Source organism: Monodelphis domestica, chromosome 6 (genome assembly GCF_027887165.1).
Source record: "Monodelphis domestica isolate mMonDom1 chromosome 6, mMonDom1.pri, whole genome shotgun sequence".
NCBI lineage: Eukaryota > Metazoa > Chordata > Mammalia > Didelphimorphia > Didelphidae > Monodelphis > Monodelphis domestica.
In genome coordinates this window covers 79,028,556-79,048,712 of record NC_077232.1, presented here as the reverse complement: position 1 = coordinate 79,048,712, position 20,157 = coordinate 79,028,556, and the positions used below count along the sequence as shown (strand labels likewise).

The following is a 20,157-nucleotide window of genomic DNA, read 5'->3' as shown; positions in this document are numbered from 1 at the left end:
CTTTGGTTTAGATCTCTAGTTCTGATATCGAGAGATCCAGTCTTAGATTCCCAACTTTCCATGATCACCTCACCTGGAGATTGTAAAATTTAAAAATTTAATCTCTAATAATAAAAGTATTATATTTTACAGAGGTTTATTGAAGATTATTAGAAATCAAGGAATAAAGAGGATACAACTTAAAAACCACATGCCCATGGCTGGTTAGCCATTTTAAAAATCCCTACTCACCACCATCACTGCTGGCTGCAAGCAGTCCAAGAAGAGGCGGGACTCTCCCTGTCCTCACATTATATCCTCTTGTCTATAGGAAGTACATAATGACAGGAAGTCAGTGGGCTCCCAGGAAATGTAGTTCTTTTATTTTAGGGTAACAGATTTTTAATTGTACAAGATCCCTGTATCATCTCAAATCCAGCATTTCCAAAACCGAGTTTGTAATCTTCCTACCTAACTTTCAGATCTGTTTTTGCTTTAAAGCTCTTATCATCTGTCTCACAATCAATACTGTGTATTGATTCCAAGGCAGAAGAGCAGAGCGGGCTAGGCAATTGGGGTTAAATGACTTGCCCAGGGTATCACTTAGCTGTGTGAGGCTAGATCTGAACCAGGACCTTGTATCTCTAGGCCTGGCTCTATTTACTGAGTCACCAAGTGCCCCCAGGGGTTCTTTTGTAAATTAAAGAATCAATCTCTAATTCATGTTTTGCAAATCCAAATATTTAAATCATGTTCATTCAAGGGGGAGAGGAGGGACTCTTAATAATATAATCTGTAGATGATAACTTTCATGGGCTATAACTGGAAATATACTGCCTGTTATTGTGGAATTATTTTTTAATTGTGTGTGGCCTCAATTCAGAAAGAAGCTGAGTTGGGTGTGGATCTGGAACCTCAGCAGGCAAGAACAGTCCCTGCACATGGAGATACACTGCTGGAGTCTACCAAGGCGCCATTGCCCTCAGAGACACTTATTGACACTGCCCCTGTCTTGGAAGGCCTGAAGGTAACTAATTGACCTAAGAAACTAGACTGGGTTTTCAAGGTTTCAGTATAGCAGGATCAATGAAGCCCTCTTGGTACATTCAGGATTTGAAAAGTTTTGTTTGACTCTATAGATAAACAGAATATGTCTGAGAAAACAAAATAAATTAATGTTTTTTCCTACTTTATTTTTATTTTTTAAAAATTTATTTATTTATTTAGAATATTTTTCTATGGTTACATGATTCATGATTTTTTCCACCCCTCTTCTCTCCCCTCTCCTAGAACTGACAAGCAATTCCACTGGGTTATACATGTATCATTGTTCAAAACCCATTTCCTTATTACTCATATTTGCAATAGAGTGAACTTTTAACACCAAAACCCTAATCATATCCCTATTGAACCATGTGATCGATCCTATGTTTTCCTTCTACATTTCTTCTCTCACAATTCTTTCTCTGGATGTTTTTTCCTACTTTATAAAGGCAAAATAAAGCAGGCTTGATGATAAATACCTTAAATTTTAATTCATAAAAATTTACACCATTTTGTCCACATTTATGTCTGTGTCTTAACATGAGATGAAGAAATTTAAAATGCAAGGAAGCTAGAGGAAGGTAGAAAGAAAATGAAGGGTTGTTTGTGGCAGTGAGAAGAAAGAATATAACTTCGGAAAACCTTTACACTCAATATCTCTTTTTCTAGAGTGTCAGTGTCCCCATTGGAAATGTATAGTTGTCTTATACCCTTGCAAACCCCATCCCCACTCCAACAAAATTCCACTCAAGAAGATTTAAATGTACTTGTCAACCCTGTATGTAAATAAAGCCATTAGGATTATTTTAAAACATCTAAGCTGGAAGACTAGGTTTATAAATAAGAACAAATACAAAAAAAAGTATCCAGAACCTATAAAACTAGTGTGAGGAAGGCTAAATAAAGCCCAAGATGACTTGAGTGTTGCAGAAAGTGTAAAGACACAAAATGGAATCCAAAAAAATGAAAGATGCAAAACAGAAGAGAGAAACAGGTTCCTTATTTTGGGGGGCAGGATTGACAGCTGCCAGGTTTAAAGCAGTACTCTGTGCTTTTTAAAATTGCCTCTTCTTCAGCATGGAAAGCAGTTTTCTAAGGGAAAATGTAGAACACTTAGTGTACAGAAACAGACCCAGCTTGGGACAACTTAGAGGGAGGAAGAAAGCACCAGTTTTACCAAGTAAGCCTACTCAATTTCCTTTAGGAGAAAATTTGGAACTCTTCAGCCTGGCCCTGCAGACTTTTCTGGCCTTATTTGACATGACTCCCAACCCAGCCTTTGTTATGACCAAACAAATGAAACTTTCTCCTTTAACTTATCTTTCCTTCTCAAAGACTCCATGCATTCTGCACACTCGCCTTCCTCTTCTGCCAGAACCCATTTTTGGCAAAGCTTTCTCTGATCTCAGTTGCCTGGCTTCTTGCCTCAGTTGGTTGATTGATTGCCTTATGTTATACATGCTATAATTCCTTTAGTGAGAGGTTCTGTTTTATATTTGTACTTGGACCTCTTGTGGCTAACAATTAATGTTTGAATTTGATCCTGGGCTGCTGAATAAACTTGAAGATATGTCTCATAATCTTAGGGAAATTGTGTAGAATGGGGAACGCAAGAGAGAGCTGGAGATGAACAATTAATTTCCTTGTAGAAAAAAAAAAGTGGGTTGTCCACATTGCAAGCTCATCAGTTTGATCTGAATCCTTAGGAGCATTCTAGAGGGGATTTTTAAACAGCATGTGCCAATCACTATATACAATTAATTTGTGTTCATTAAGAATAACATTGACTTTATTTCCCTTTTTGTGAAAAGTTTAGTTACAGAATTGAAAGATGAGAGGAACCCCACTGTTAATAAGTGATTCTTTTCAGCAAAGCCTTTGATGATATTCCATGCTATCTATGCATGTGAAATGGAACGTGCATTATCTTCTTGCTAGGCAGATGCCTAACTATTTTAGGAAGAAGAGTGTCAGACACTTGCCTAGTGTTAGGACTACAAATAAAAAGATAAAAAAGTCTGCCTCCAGGGAGCTTCCATTATCATTATTATCATTCCTATTTTACAGATAAGGAAACTGAGTGAGATTTAGTGACTTTCATCTCTTGGCTAATGTTTGAGGTTGAATTGGAACTCCAGTCTTAAAAAAAATTATCGTTATAAGACATACTTCCATTCTGATCATTTTTTTTAAACCCTTGCCTTCTGTCTTAGAATCAGTACTGTGTATTGGTTCCAAGGTAGAAGAGTGGTAAGGAATAGGTAATGAGGGTTAAGTGACTTGCTTAGGGTCATACAGCTGGTAAGTGTCCGAGGCAAGATTTGAACCCAGGACCTCCCATCTCTAGGCCTGGCTCTCAATCCACTGAGCTGCCCAGCTGTCCAAGAGCAAAGTCATACATAACCAAAACCCCAAAATAAAACCATAAATACACTGATGTGAAAGATGCCTCCAACAGTTCTTTGGAGGTGGAGAGCATTCACTGTCTTTCAGGATTGAACCAGATCATTATATTGCTGAGTTGCGAAATGTTTACAGACAATCATCTTTCAATATTGCTGTGACTGTGTACAGTGTTCTATCAATTGCGCTTATTTTGCTTTGCATCAGTTCTTGCAGATCTTCCAGCTTTTTCTGAAATCATCTTGCTTATCACTTCTTATAGCACAATCGTATTCCATTAGCAACATGGACCACAACTTGTTCAGCCATTCCCCAGTTGATGGGCATCCCCTCCATTTCCACTTCTTTGCCACCACACAAAGAGCTGCCATAAATACTGTACACGTAGGTCCTTTCCCCGTTTTTATGATCTCTCTGGGGTACAGACTGGTGGCATGCCTGGATCAAAGGGCAGGCACTGTGTTTTAGCCCTTTGGGCATAGTTCCAAATTGCTCTCCAGAATGGTTGGATCAGCTCTCAGATCACGACTCGGGTCTCGCTGCCTCCAAACCCAGGCCCAGCATCTGAAGTAACTGATAGGGGAGTAGTTCCACACCAGTGCGATGAGACAGAACAGTTCTTCCGCTTGGGAGTCAAACGCTCCTTGGTAGCCCTTGGGAGGGGAGAACACTGTTTGGGGCACAGGGTGGGAGTAATAGCCATTCCAAAGAGGGCTACTCTGGCCACGTTTGCCCCGCCTCCACCATTCATGAAGACTGGAAGCGGCCCCAGCTAGGACAGCTTCCCCTGTAGGGCACTCACTGGGTGTGGCATCAGCATCCCTAACAGCAGATAACCGGAAGGCAGGAGGGACCAGTGGAGTGACAGCTGGGTTTGGAGCCAGGGGATCTGGCTGCACAGCCCAGCTTTGCTGTTGAGTCATCCTGCCTTCTAGCACACCTTCCTTCATGTAGAGATGGAGATGACTGGACTCAGTGTCAGAACCCACCTCATAGGAATCGTTCTAGTAATAGTGGTAATGGTGATAGTAATGCTAATGGTGGTGATAATGGCAGTCCTGGTGGCAGTGGCGGTACCAGTAGCAGTAGACAACTTAAATGTATATATTGGCTGCTGTGTGCCAAGCAGTGGGCTAAGCACTTTACAATTATGATCTCATTTGATCATCACAACAATCTTGCGATATAGGTGCTATTATTGCCCCCATTTTCCAGATGAGGAGACTAAGACAAACACTGTGTAAATGACTTGCTCAGAGACACAGCTAGTAAGCGTTTGAGGCTGGATTTGAACTCAGGTCTAACTGAGTCAAGTTTAATGTAGTAGCTTTAAGAAGTGAGAGATTGAGGAAGACTTGAAAGATTTTCATTAAAAAAGAAAAAGTTAAACTAATGTCCTTCAGCTGTTTGGGAAACATTTTACTGTATCTTTAACTCCTAATTTATTAAGGTTTGGATACATTTTGATAGAAACATTTGATTTTGCTTAATAGCTGAACTTTTAAATGCTATGTACTTAAGTACAGTGTGTGGTGGGGCTTCAAGGACTTGGTTTCTCCATTATTTACTTATATAATAATTCTATATTTGCTTATATAATTATCTATATAATATATAATACATAATATATAATAAAAATAAATAATAATAATAATATATCAATCTATAAATTGCAGCACTGTGAACAGCATTTTTATAGGCTGTATGTTAAACACCAGGAGACTTTGCTCCTGTATTTTATTGCTACTTTTAGTTGAAACTTTCAAGCCTCATGAAATAACTGTTTCCTCTACACCAATTTAAAAACAGTTTCCCCTTTCTTAGTATTTTAGAGATAGTAGAAAGTGGTAACTAATTCAGATGTTACATATAGATGTTCTAAAAGCCCAATGTATACACACATATATATATAATAAGAACATATACTACTTAAAAAGTTAGGAGTCTGTGAAATTATCTAGGAACAAAGTTCAAATGTTCTTTTTTATTATTTGGGGCTCTTCTTTTTGCTCAGGGAGAAGAAATAACCAAGGAAGAAATTGACCTGCTTAGTGATGCTTGCACTAAACTGATGGAACAGAAGAAATCCTTAACCAAAGAGAAGGAGGAGCTCAAGTTGCTGAAAGTTAATGTTGAAGAATATAAAGAGGTACCAGGCACCAGAGGAAAGAGGATGGGGAGAATAGGAATCTTAGCTACAAGTGTTTTCCACTTGGGCCAGTGGTTCTCAACCTTTCTAATGCTGTGACCCCACAATACAGTTCCTCATGTTGCAGTGACCCCAAACCAAAAAACTATTTTGGTGGCTACTTCAAAACTGTAATTTTGCTAGTTATGATTCGGAATGTAAATACCTGATATGCATTCTGTATTCTCATTGCTACAAATTGAGAGGTTGAGAACTGCTGACTTGGGCTATTGTTAGTGCCTTACAGAACATACCTCTCTTCCTGGTGTATTTATTCTCATTATAGACAATGTTTTTTTATGTTTACTCTGACACTCAAAGGATATGCCTACCAGGGTCGTCCTTCAGGAGTCATTGACTTATTTGATTTTAGGCCTAGCATATTATACACTCAGGATCTCTCATCCTGGATAACTCACTTCCCCTTTCTTAGTCTATTTTCTCATCTGTAAAATGGGGACACAGATGCTTGGTTTCCTGCCCTCACAGCTTTGTTGCAAAGGAAAACTCTTCCTAAAACTTAAAACTGCAATAGAAATGAGGGATGGCTCAGCAATCCTGGGCTCCTGTAGTAGTGACTGGAAAAAAAAGAAGCTTAAGCCCCAGGAAAGATGGGGGTGCTGCTGGCTGGCTCTTAATGCCTTTCTGGGTGACAGAATTTTTGATTGCTCCCACAACGGACAGATAGAGGTTAGGTTCACTTTGGCATAGGAGAGGAAGAGATGGAGAACTGGACTCTTAGCCCTTTGGCACTGGTTGGAGGAGCTAAAACTATCTCTGCCTGCCAATTGCAGATTGACAGCTTAGGCAGCCTGTGATCCTGGCAGAGAGGAGAAGGGGAGTGACTCCCTTCTTACAGTCAGTTTCCATTTGTTGCAATGGTTCCATTGTTTGCAAATTACGAGATAGTCTATAGTGTGGGAATGATTTTTACTGGCCTCTCTTCAGCTCTGAGCTGTCATTCTTACTAAATCTCTCCATCTTTGCTCTGATTAATCAACTAGCATAGGAAAGAAGATACATAGAGTCATTTCTTCTCTGCCTAAATGAGTGGAGGAAATGGAAGTATTTTATAGAGAAAATGAAGATAGATTTTCAAGAGCTGTCTTTAGGAGTGACAATGAGAGCAACTTTTCTATTAAATTGGTTTATGTTTATTCCTGGAATTAAGATTGAGATCAAAGGAAAATTATGGTTCTAGTTATTCTTAAATATATACAATAAAAATCTCTACATTATATTTCATAAACCAAATTAATATTTTCATAGAAGATGAAATAACAAATCAACTTTAATAATTTATTTCTACTGACATTCTGGCATCATCTTTTAACATGAAATGAAACTTAAATTATCAGTTGTACATATTCTGTTGTGTTGTTTAATTGCTAAGTTACTACAGAATATGACTAACAGGCCACAAACACAGAACAGAAGTAAAGGACATTCATTTTTTTAGTATATAATAAGAGTGAACTTCATTTCCTAAATACAGGAAGAAGGCAGATAAATATTTTTGTTGTTACTTTAAGAAGAGATGTTTGTTTTTATGTCATGCAAAAGAATTGAAGTTTGACCTCATATTTTGTATTGGACTACAGTGGGGGAAGATGTCTCAGATCTGCTAATATTAGTTTTTTTTTAATAAAGATTATAAAAAATTATAGGGTTGGTTTGGTACAGAGCAAGTCTAAATTTTTTGTTTTTGAATATGATCCATTTTACTGTTTGGATTAATGAGCTTGAATCCAGGCAGTCACTCATGCTCCTAAAATTTGGCTTTGGGGAGGAAGAATGACTTAGATGTTAACAATAAATAGATGTCCAAAATAAGTCCTTGCCACTGAATAGAATTTCTGAGAGAGACAGATAGACAGACAGACAGATAGACACACACACACACACACACTCACACACACACACACACACACTCTCACACACACACACACACAAATACAGAGAGAGAATGTGTGTATAATGAGAGTGTGCAATCTATTTGATGGAGAACCAGTGGAAACTCTTTAAGTACACACCCTATCATTTTATATCTTTTCAGTGCTAGTTTTCTTGAATTTCATTATTTTCCTTTGAGGTTAAGCTGTATTTTAACTGTAAACATATCTCATGAAGATTTGCTGTTTCCTTTTAAAATCTTCATCAGGATTTGCAAGAGATCAAAAAGGAACTTTCCAAGACTGGCCAAGAACAGAGTGTAGAAGAATCTAAAGCAAGCAAGAGATTGTCCAAAAGGGTGAACCAGATGATTGGACAGATAGGAAAAATACTTAATGAATTAGAGACGGATCAAAAGCAAACAGCAGGAAAAATAGACAGTAATGTCTATACTACTGGGTAAGTAGTGATAAACTAATTTGGATTTAATTTTTTATGGTGATATGCCTTTTTACAATAGTGTGATTTTTAGATATTAGGGAGAAATTTTTAAAATTATTTATTTACTTTAGCAATCTTATACTTTGGTAATTTCTTTTTAAAATAAATTGTTCCAAGTACCTCCTCTCCCCTATGTAGTTTTAATCTTGAGACAATTTATTATAATTCTTGACTTTAGTGACATAACTGCAAATCAGTAAATGTAGAGGAGGAAGATCCACTATTTATCTAGGCCCTGAACTTTTCCTGGAACTGTAAATATTGCTTAGATACAGAACTTGGTGACTAGACATTAATTATCTCTGTCTTATCACATAAAAATGCTAATATAGAAACATATTCACAGTGACCAAAAATAAGAACTCAAGGAACAAATTCTATATCATCTAGAATCTAATCAAATACTGTAAAAATGCTTTTTGTTTTTTCCGTGTAATGAGTTTGTAAGGAAGTTTTGATATAATGAGAAAGATGACACAAGATCAAGGGGAGGAGCAAGGATTTGATGGATGAGATACCACTTCACCTGATTTGGTATTTATGTTGAAATTCTTTTTTCTCATTAATTTTAAGTTTGTTCTAGACCTTTGTTCAAATAACTCTGAATAGAAAATATCTCACAGCTTATCTCAGTAATGAATTATTAAAACAGTATAGACATTAGAACCTTGCATACCTTTTTTTTTTTAAACTCTTATCTTCCATCTTAGAATCAATACTATGTATTGGTTCCAAGGCAGAAGAGCGGTAAGGTCTAGGCAAGGGGGTTAAGTGACTTGTCCAGGGTCACACAGCTAGGAAGTGTCTTGAGACCAGATTTGGACTCAGGACCTCTCATCTCTAGGCCTGGCTCTATCTGCTGAGCCACCCATCTGTCCTTGACCTTGCATATTCTTCACAGAGTTCCACGTAAACAAAGTCTGTGGTTCTATCAGTCATATATAAGCTAGAATACCTTTCAGCTCTCACTGGCTACACTCTCTGTATGATAGAGTGTGGCTATTTATTCAGTTGTTATAATCACTTTGCTCTTCTGAAAGTCAACGTTTCTTTTAGACTTGGCTTTTCCTAGGTCCTCTTCAAGTGGCCCTGGGGCAGGAATCCTATGAACTGTGTTTTAATGAAACTTTAGTATACTAATGGATAAAGAAAATACCTGATCAGATTCCTAGTCTTCTGACTGGGTGCTGTATTTCAGTGTAGTACTTACTTTACCTCTGAGGAAAAAAAAAACAAAAAATGCTCCAGAGCTTGTACTTGGCCAATTTTTTTTTAAAGTTCCAATTTTTATATCTGGTCTTTGTTCCTTATTTTTGGAGAAGAAATTGAAAAAGGCAGGATAGAGATTTAAGGTTATGGGAGAGAGCAAAAGGAGACTTGGGCAGGCTAGATGGTGAATTTGAGGTAAAGGAGAGCTGGGAGATGTGGTGGGACTTGGAGTCAGGTAGATTCAGAAATAAGAAGGAATAGGGGCCAGGTCTGGAGTCAAAGGAGTGAAAAAGAATCAGGGAAGTACAAGGTAAATTCATGGATTCAAACTCACTGAAGATGCTAATAGAAAGACTCAATTATCCAGTGATTTCTTAAATGTTTAGGATTTTGCTTGTTCAGGGATTCCAGAAATGAACTCCAGAGATGTATATTGCTGTAGGGAGAGACTGATACTGTATGGAGTTCATCTTATGTGGATCCTTTGGGATTCAGTTTTGAAGAGAAAGTTCAGACATTGTCCAGTCTGTTGAAGGAAATTTATTGGATCTGAAAATGGACACAGTAGAAACTGTAACTAATTCAGATGTTATATATAGATGTTCTAAAAGCCTGTTGTATCAGGCAGAAGGGTTGGGATAGATGACCCCTAAACAAGCCCCCTTTGAACACAATTTTCCATAATTCTCAAACATTTGTTCTTTTTTCAGCGTAGCACATTTCTGGTCAGGGTGGTCATTCATATTCATACACGTGAATGTTTTAGGAAGGAAAAATGACCCTAATTTCCTCCCTTAGAAGTTATAACATGTAGATAGTTCCTGTCACTTCTATTCCCTTAACATTTTCATTTCCCAAACCTCTTAAGCGGAGAAAATGTTGGGACCAAGAGACCATGTAGCAAGGGTGGGAATGTTAATATTATTGGATGGGACTTTGGAATCAGGAAACACCAGCAGAGCTATTTGAGTTCTCAGGGATCACTCATGAGGTCTGCAGTCTGTGGTAGGGGATGATGACATGCTGCTTCTATTCCTAGCATTTCTCTTTCTAGTTCTTCTGTTTAAAGTAACTGTTTGCCATATACAGATTGGGTTTCCCCTTTAGGGAAAATGTCATCACCATCGGTGAGCTTATAAATGTGATGAAACAACTTGAACAAATTCCTGAGAGCAAATTGGTGAAGTTAGCTATTGCCCTGGATGACAACAAGGACGGCAAGATTAACATAGATGATGTTGCCAAGGTAAGCAACAAGTGAGGTATCCTGGGGACAAAAAGAGGCCGAGCCATGTCGGATTTTCCCAGGGTTGAAAGAAAAGCAATTGCTTCCTCTTTTGCTGGCCAGAGTTTCATCTTTGCTTCTGCAGAGTGTGTATGGTGGGATACGCTCTGTCCTCACTCCCATCGATGGGATAATGGAGCCACCCTTAGAGTTTGCACTATTTCTGTGTGGCTCAGGCCCACATCCTAGACCGTAGTTAAAACCAGCAAGACTAGCCACTCAAACATACTTTAAAAGGTTTCATTGCCCAGTTTTCATTTGGAAAATGGGGGAACAGATTTTTGTTCCTAGTTTTTTTGTCCTTGATTACATGTTAATGTGTGCCTTATTGCTTTTTGTGCGCATTCTGTTGATGAGATCCTAGAAAGGGTTAATACTTTACATTTTTTTCTCATTATTTCTTTCAACACCTGAATATTTGCCTGCCTATCCCTTCTTTCCCTAGCTTTAAAAATCAAACAGAATAGTAGCACATTATGTGAAATGTATGTCCAGTTGTTTGATATTGTTCATTTACTTAACATATTTCTTGTTTTTCAGGTAGTTAAGAGAGATTTAATGACAATCCTATAGGTCACCAGTGCTTTTAAAGAGCCTTGAGTGTCTTTCTCGTTTAGTACTCTTTCTCAGTTGTATGTTTGTGGCTTAGCAATGTCAGTACCTTCTTGGGTGCTCTCAGCTCAGTGGGTTCCTCTTCATTGGGTGGAATAGGATCTTTCTTTACCCTGCCATTTTTGATAGTTATCTGTGCAAATAGTTATTTTATTTAAACCATTACCTTGCATCTTAGAATGAATACTTGAATATTCGAAGGCAGAAGAATGGTAAGGGCTAGGCAATGGAGGTCAAGTGACTTGCCCAGGGTCACACAGCTAGGAAATGTCTGAGGTCAGATTTGAATCCAGGTCCTCCTGTCTCTGGATCTGGCTCTCAATCCACTGAGCTACCCAGCTGCCCCCTATGCAGATAGTTTAAAGTGTGCAGCTTGTGTCAGGGAATTTTGGAATCATGGGAATTGAGAGAGTATAGACTAGGAGCAGAATCCCCATCATAGAGAGCTGCCTCGTGTGGGAGCAGTTTGCTCATATATTGGAAGTCACAACAAAGGGCAAAGATGAGGATAAATAAACACAATGCCTGGAGGTCTCTGCTTGAATCAAGTAGAGTCTTTCTGTTTGCAAATGCTTACAAATGTGAACTCTACATTTGTCTACACTTTAGACTGAGAGCTGGAAAGAGCCTTAGAGATAATGTATTCCAGTCCACCTCATTTTAGAAATAAGCAAACGGACTCAGAAGTGAATTGTCTTGCCAGGGGTTATCCAGGTGGGCAGTGGTCAAGCTGGGCTTTGACTTGGGTCTCGTGATTCCAAATTCGGGATTCTTTTTGCTCCTCAGGCTTCCCCCATAGGATGAACATTATGACCACGAAATGGAACTGAACTCGTGAATTAGATTTCAGCCACCACTTGTCTGACCAAATGATCTATTCTAACCCTATGATAATATTAAAGTGCCAGTGAGTGAATGAAAAGGCATCCGTTCACTTCCTGGGCCTCTGTTTTCTTTTTGTGATAGGAGTGTTGGGCTGGTGGCCTCCCACAACGCACCCTTCTGCCTCTGCATCAGTCATCTTAGCTAGGCACATCCCTGCTTTGTAAGGGAGGAGCTCTTTTTTTGTGGGCCAATCCAAAATTTTAATGAAGTTTATTTAGCAGTAGGGTCACTACTTAAGTGTTTTTGTGCTTCTCTAAATATTTTCTCCCACTGAGAACTAACTAGATGAGGGGAAAAAAAGAATCGGGGTAATAATACAAGTGAAGTTTGAAAATGAAATCGTAGGTATATGGCAAGATGCTCAGCCGTTCTTTTATTCCAGGGAAGCATAAGAACTTTCTGTACTGGAAGTTTGTAGAAGCTTTTGAAAAATGATTTAAGTACTTAACACATATACACATGGAAACTCTTCCTGTGGACAGATTGAATCGATAGAAATCTGTGGGCCAGGACTTTAAGTTGAGTAAATATTTACTAAGTACCTGCTGTGTACAAAGCTGCACTACAGTCTGGTGTGGAAAGGGGGACAAAAAGCTTAGATAACAGGTGATCGGTGCCTCTTGGAATGAGCTGTGCTCCAGGTGAGAGAGAGAAAACAGTATTAGACAGTATTCTGGGATCAGATTAGAGAGTGCAAAATAAGATGCTTTGTGGGATCTAAAGGGAAAATGAGCTGAACTTTAAACACGGAGTCAGAATTCACCTCGATATGAGCAGGGGCAAGCTTGATGTTCCAGACACAGGGAAGGAGCAGCATATGGCCTTCTAAAGCCCGTCCTGCAGACTGGAATCCCCTTCGTACTCCTGTGACTTTTGGCAAGTCACTTTACCACTCTGAGCCTCAGTTTTCTCATCTGGCAGATGGACATGATAATACAGGATGTTTGTTGTGAGGACCAAGTGAGAGGATGTGTGTTTAGTTCTTTTTACCAGGAAACAGCCTATCAGTCTGCCCCATTATAAGCACTAAGCCCAGCCCACCCATCCCTATTCCATCCTTGTAACATTGCCTTATAAGCCTGGCCGAACACTTGGTGGTAGAGGAAGAATCTAAGATGGAGAGGTAAGTGACTTGGCCGAGGTTAGGGAGCCCGTCAGCGCAGAGCCAGGATGGCAGACGAGATCCTGTGGTTCTGGGGCCCGGGCTCGCGAAGCCTCGCTGTGGCCGGAGCCGCGGGCCGCTTGGTCATCTCAGCCTGGACAGTGCCTCGCGGCCTTCGTAGGGAAGATCCCCACGGCAGGAAGGCTCAGCCCGCTTCCCCTCCCTGCTCTTGTTCCCTCTTCCTTACGCTTGCTTTGTTGGTCTCGCCTGGTCTGTCCTCGTGTGTGGATGGAGCTCTGTGGGAGGAGCTCTGGCTGGGGAGGTCGAGGGCCGTGGGCTGGGACGGCTAAGAGAAGCGTCACCTTGGTGGTCCTGCCACGGGTTTAGAATAATTCTGCCATCGCTTAAAAGCCGACAGGCTCCTAGGGGGAAGCTCCTTCAGAAGTCATGTGGCGCAGTCCCTCCTTTTCTAGATGGAAAAGTGGAGTAAGTAACAGTCAGGACTCGAACACAGGGCCCCCGACTCCAAAAGCTGCTTGTTTCCACACTTGAGTGAGTTTGGGAACAGGCAGTGGTGTGGCCATTGGAAGGGGCTCATTGCTTGACTGCCATGTTCTGTTTGGGTTCCTGCAGGTCATTGAACTGATTGACAAAGAAGACATCGACATCTCCACGGGTCAGGTCTCGGAGATCGTGGCCTTGCTGCATAAGGAGGAGAAGGTGGAAGAGAAGGAGAAGGCCAAAGAGAAGGCCGAGAAAGAGGCCGTGGAAGTGAAGATGTGAGCCTCGGGCCGGGCTGCCGCTGATGCGGCTTGGTGGAGAGGCCGCCTCGAGCCAGCGCTTGGGGATGCCTCCTGGAGCCTCCGGCGGTGGCCAGGAACGACGACTTTGCTTATGGCGATGCCACTGGCAAAACAGCTATTTTTCTGGAATAAAGCAGACGCTTCCATGATCAAATAAGTGATTTTCTATCATTCCATGAAGATGAGAGCACTCTGGACCCCCTCCCCCCTTCTCTGCCTGTGAATCATGCTTGACCCCCGTCCCTGTGGGGTCACCGTGCCGGTGGCCCGTCCCGAGAGCAGCGAGCGCAGCGAGGAGCCGCGGGCACTCCTGACATGACAGACCGCGAACTGCCCCGTGATGATGATTGTGCCCAAAGTGGGGAAGGCGGGCAAGGGTCCGCCCCTCTTCCCTATTTTGGCAAAAAATTTCAGGTGATTTTCTTTCTCCCCTTGGATCTAAAATGATACAGATAAGTTAGAATCACTCCTTGTTTCCCCTGGTGATCTTTTATGTGCTTGAAAGCAAAGCTAAATTGATTCAAGCTCTCTCCCTTCAGCTAGGGGGCCGCTGTGGCAATTCTTCATTGGGCCAGCTTTAAGGTTTGCATCTATTTTTGAAGCTGATTGACATGAGCAATCCCCTCTCCCCCTTGTTATTCTGTTCGGGTTGCCCTCGCAGCCTTTAAGTTGGGCTGGTGCATTTCTAGGGATATTGTCATGTTTATTTGAATGAAAACTTGATTTTTTAAAAAGAAGATTTCAATAACATGTATACCCCAGAAATAAGATGTAAATAAAATCTATCAGTATACATTTCCACAGACTTAAAACTGTAACTATTCAGAAAATTGTTTTATTTTCTCCCTTAATTAATGTATGGATAATAATGATATCTGGCCACTTAAAAAGTTTTTTTATACTTGCACATTGTGTGTCAGGGAATAATTTCTTTTCGGGGAACGAGGAGTGGTTTTCTTCCTAGGGATTAACTGGCTGATCTTTTCTCCCACACATCCTAGTCTTGCGTACCTGTTTTAAAAGTAGCTTGCGTCCATTACCCTTTGAAAAAAATCTAATGAAGTAGATTAAGTGTTAGCATCTGGATTTACTGTACCAAATCACTTTTCTCTAAAATATATAATATTTGAGTAAATAATTGCTTTTTGGGTTTTTGAACAAATAGGTTTTCTTACTTGTCCTCATTTTCAAGTTTTATCTTAATAGCCCAGGACATGTTTTAGTGCACTTTTAGTTGTACAATACTTTACATGGATTTGGGGTTATCCTTTTATTATTTTTAAACCCCCGATTCATACTTTATCAGTTACCATCCACTAAGCATTCCCTATATCAATAATACTTATGCTATGGAAAAAAATCTAAGCACTCCCCTTGGATTAGTATTTCCATTTTTAAACTCAAATTCAAATAGATTATTTCCTGGATAAGATTTAAATATTTAAAATGAATTATTAGAGGTGCCAGTGGTATAGAGATTTGATGATCACCACTTACATGATGGACCATAGTATTTTCTTTGATAATGTATACTATAGCAGCAAAGTCAGGTACTTAGTTTCTTGCCACTGGGTGTTTTTTTCTTTTGTTGAGGGTTTTTTAAAAATTATTTTTTGAATCATTTATCACAAATAGTGACATGTTAGATATCTTGAGAATGACTGAAGCTATAACTATTTGTAAATTTTGTGTATTCAGCAGTTATAAAAGATTATAGATTGTTCTTTGAAATACTTGTACTGTATTTTGAAACTGGGCATTTTCAAACTGCTGTTGGTAAGGGCGAGTTATAGCTGCCTTGATAAAGTTAGGTAGTCTGGTTGTTTGATTTGGCTATAGTTCATATAAACTTGCCGTCCAGTGCTGAAAGCAAAAGTAGTTGTAAAAATCTGTATTAAAACAAAACTGTAGAACAGTGGGGTTTTTTTTTTTGTGTGTTAAAATATAAGGTAGAAAACCAACTATTTTTTCCATATTTATACCACCCCCTAAAGCATCTTTTATTTAATAATAATAATAGCTGTGCCAAATTCTCAATTGGCCCATAATTATGGTATTTGGGTGGTGTGTATTTTGGGCAAAAATTTTAACTCGAAGGGGTGCCTTTCATATGTCATCTAAATATAGGAATATAAAAATATAGGAATAAAATAACTCATAGAACTGAATCGAGACAGTGAAGGGAGAAGAACTGGGAGAATGTGTTAGAAGTTGCTTTCACTGTTTTACTTAGTGGTTACATGGCAGCTTAAAAGCTGTAACAGGATTGTATGTTTTAGAAGGGACACATTGGGAAGTGAGTCATTGCATTCAAAGTTTTCCTTTTTCCTATCTGAAGTGACACCGTTGAATATTTATGAAACATTTTAGAGTAGTTATTTAAATCTGATTTTTAGTGGTAAAAGACTGGACTACCTTATGATTGCCAAACATATCATCATTTTCATCTTGGAGTTTTCATTTGTGAGAGCTAGTTCCTCGAATGGGACACAGTTCACAAGTGAGTGAGATCCACAGATGTTGGCTTGATAGATTACACATATCAGGATAAGGAATCCTGACTGATCCTCCATTGGGCCTTTGTGCTTGGAGAAGCGGCGAGCCAAACAAGAGCTTCCTGGGGCTGGGGCTTGGGATTCAGGTGACTTAAGAAAAGGCGGCAGAACTAAGAGAGATGAGCCTGGTGATCTGATTGGGAAGATTGCTCTCTCTGAGAGGTATGTCATTTCACACTTTTTGCTAGTCGTCGTCTTTGCACCCCGACTCTGAAAACCTAAAAAGACCCTCCTTTGACCAAGAGGAACACGGTAGGGAAGCAGAGCAGACTAGGTTCCTGTGAGAAACCCCTAAGGACACATTAGCAGTTGTCTACCAGAGCTCCTCATTTTACAGGTGAAGAAATAGAAAGCCCAGAACGGAGGGAGGCCCCCAGCCTGTTAGGAGAGAGCCAGGGCTCCGCTTTGTGCTAGCTCCCAGCCCTCATTGCCCTTTCCTCCTCCTCCTCCTCCTCCTCCTCCTCCTCCTCCTCCTCCTCCTCCTCCTTCCCCTCCCTTCCCCCCCTCCCCCTTCTGTTGTCGTCTCCTAGGATTTTATAATCTGACTCTTGGCTTCTTGTCTGCAACTGTGTGTCCCTTTGTTAGAGCATCAGTGGAGCCCGAGCCTTTGGGTTCTCCATCTCTGCCCTGGCGCTGTCAGCGTTGCTCCTTCGTTGCATGTGCCCTGGCTGTTGGACTCCAGTTTGTGACTCTCCTCCCTCGTCATGGGAGAGGCCGACAGATGGGCAGGGAACCGGCACTGATTAGACGGGCCTTTAGCCTGCTGTGAGTGCAATAGCAATGCATCTTTTTTTCCAAAGTTAAGATCTTGAGGTTTTTTATGTGTATACAAATTTCAGTTTTAGTAAATTTGTCATGGTTTGACACCAGTTCTGTTGGTTATTTTTATTTTGTCTCTGTGTGAGTTGTGTGTGTGTGTGTGTGTGTTGGGGGAGGGAGGGAGGGAACTATACTTAATCTTATTTATTGCTGCTTAAATAAATGATCAGGCACGATTCGGAGATATGGTGGATCCGAGAATATGAGGTTTTGGGGATGAGGTCATAAAGGAGAGAGTTACAATAGGAAAGTTGGGTTTTTATAAGTGTTACAAAGTAATAACCATGGCGTGCATTTTCACTGTCAGCATCTACTGTGTTTTCAGGAGTTCCTACAGGCTCTTCAGGCTTGCCCATAGCGGAACTCAATCTTTGAAGAAGAGCTCTAGTTAGTTTTTAAGCAGATGTCCCATCTCACCTTTCCTTTTCCCTAAATGCCCAACCTAATATATGTTTATAGGAATTTTTTAAATTGGCGTGGTTCCAAGTGCCATTTTGGACAGTCCAGCTTCAGATGCTGCTTTTGAGATATGAAAGTTGTCAGGCTAGATAGCAACTCCAAGTGAAAGGCTTCTTCACTTTAATCCAGTAAAAGGATCTATATCAATATGTCTGCCTTCATGGTTCACAGCTGGTGTGTGTGTGTGTGTGTGTGTGTGTGTGTGTGTGTATTTCGAAATGGAAATCAGTTGTCATTTAAGTACAGAAACAATTAAGTAAAATGGCCTTGAAGTTTGAGAATTTTTTTTGTTTTTTTGCTCTCTATGAGTTAATTGAATTAAGGACAGACTTACAGCCTTAAATACATTTCCAGTGCCTAGCACAGTACTCTGCATACAATAGGCGCTCAGTAAGTGTTTATCAAATTGAATTTCTTGGCTTTTGTCAGTGAGACAACCATTTTAGTTTAGTATGTACGAGTGACTTATTTCTCACAAGCATGACTAAAATCAAAGTAACCAGAGCCCTGGACTTTGGAGATTCCTCCCTCTCTTAAATCTAATTTACTTCTGAGTTCAGAGACCTTTGGATCCACCATTATCTTACTGATAGAAATGCACTGATAATGTAAACCATCTAATTTAAATGATTCAATGTCATACATTTTTACTGTGTATTTTAAAGAAATATCAATAGTTCAGTTTCTTTGTATGACTTTCAGAAGAAACACGCTCATGTTTTCTGGACACATTAAATTTGATGTAAGGAAAAGATATATAATAAAGGGATGTCAATTACTTTTTTATTATGTGTTTTTTTCTCCTCCCTTTTTTATTTGATAGCAGAAAGACAAAGCTGATGGTCAGTCGTGTCTCCTTTGGTAGAACCTCAATACCAAAGCTGTAGAGTATTAGTTTCAAAAAACTTAATATCTCTGTCATCCTGCGTGGTGCTTACCATGCCTGCTTGCCTCTGTTCCCCATTATTCGCGTTTCCTACCCACCCTAAATTTTTATGAATTTGGTGCAGATTTTCCAGTTGACCAGAGCAGCTGGGTAATTGGTTTTGACTGTGACTAACATGATGGAATGATCGTCTTCAAAGGAGATCCCTCAGAAGGATGTATGTTTATTCCAAGGATGTTGAAATATTAAGTGCAACATATCTGTGACTCCCCTGGGTGACTTGCCTTCACAGCCTGTGGCACATTATCTTTGTCCTTGAGGATGGATTTAACTTTGGGAAACGGAACAGAGTGTAAACTCTGACTCGGGCATTCAGACACTTTGTCTTCAACCTGCTGTCCAGCTTTTTCTCGTACCAATTGACCGGAGTGTCCTTCTCTGCTCTTATGTGGCCTTTTGTCCTTTACTTAGAGCAAACATTCCTGCTAGATTTCTTTTTGTATTTATCCACCTAGATCTTTGTGGCCTCAGTGTCGAACAGTGTTTTCTATACATTCAGCACTTCATTTATTGTTGGGCTTGAACAGTGAAGCCTCATTTCAGAGACAAATCAGAGACAAATAAGGGAGCTGTTACACTGTGAATTATTAAGCACCAGCTATGTGCCAGGTCCTGGGAGGCGCCAAGGATGGAAAATGGAAACCATCCCCAACCTTGAGGATCTGAACAGTTTATTGGGGGAGGTGATATACATAAGTAAGAATATTCAGAATCAATACAAAGTAACTTTGAGGCAGAGATTCTAGTCATTGGGAGGCTCAGATGAGGAATCTAAGAGAAGTGGTTTGTCCAGGGTCCCACGTGGCACAGTAGGGGTTTAATAGATATTTGAAGGAAGATTTGTATAAGCTGGGCAGAGTGAAGTGGGCTTATACCATGGCCCTAACAATGTAAATGGGAAGATCCTGAAAAGGAAAGCAGAACGGAATACTGGAAAAACCATTAGAGAAGAGAACAGTGAAGCATTTGCCTTCCCTCATGGGTGTGAAGCAGGAGAAGGTTAGGCTGTTTCCAAGCATCATGCAAGCTCTCAGACATGCTGTCACTGACATATTCTCCATAATAGTTTTCCTTTGTCTCAGCAAGGAGGGGCCGTTCTTAATAAGTGAGAGGGAAGGGACTGTGATATGAAGGCAAAAGCCTCCATAAATTGTACAAAAATAATAACATTTGTTGAATATCTCCCCCATCCTTTTGCAGCCTAACTCTAATGCTGTTTCCTTTAAGAACCTTCCTCCGAGAGAGTTGCTTGTTGGGAACTAAAATAGTGGAGTAAGAGATGCTTAGCTCACTCAAACCCTCCAAACACAAAAATAGGAAATACAGCACCTCCAAACAGTGGAAAACAGGAGAGACACATCTCAACTTGTGGGGAGGAAAGGGGAGAAAAGACCAGTGAGGATCTTATGGAGAGCACATCAGCCTAGAGAGCTTCCATGTGGCCTGAGGCAATACATTCAGTGAGTGGGGAATA

General features: G+C 40.1%; 1 protein-coding gene across 9 annotated transcripts in view; it reads left to right on the top strand.

Annotated features, from left to right (window-relative positions):
* Positions 1–18,515, top strand: part of LETM1 (leucine zipper and EF-hand containing transmembrane protein 1) — an 80,970-nt gene extending 62,455 nt beyond the window's left edge. For 5 of the 9 annotated variants that reach the window (XM_056802301.1, XM_007496857.2, XM_007496854.3 and 2 more), the window contains 5 exons: positions 863–1,006; positions 5,441–5,575; positions 7,776–7,966; positions 10,307–10,463; positions 13,735–18,515. In XM_056802301.1, coding sequence (XP_056658279.1) covers positions 863–1,006; positions 5,441–5,575; positions 7,776–7,966; positions 10,307–10,463; positions 13,735–13,884 — 777 coding nt within the window. In that variant the 3' untranslated portion in view covers positions 13,885–18,515. The remainder of the gene's footprint in view (positions 1–862; positions 1,007–5,440; positions 5,576–7,775; positions 7,967–10,306; positions 10,464–13,734) is intronic. The other 4 variants (XM_056802302.1, XM_056802303.1, XM_056802306.1 and 1 more) reach the window with 1 other exon arrangement.
* The last annotated feature ends 1,642 nt before the right edge of the window (positions 18,516–20,157 follow it).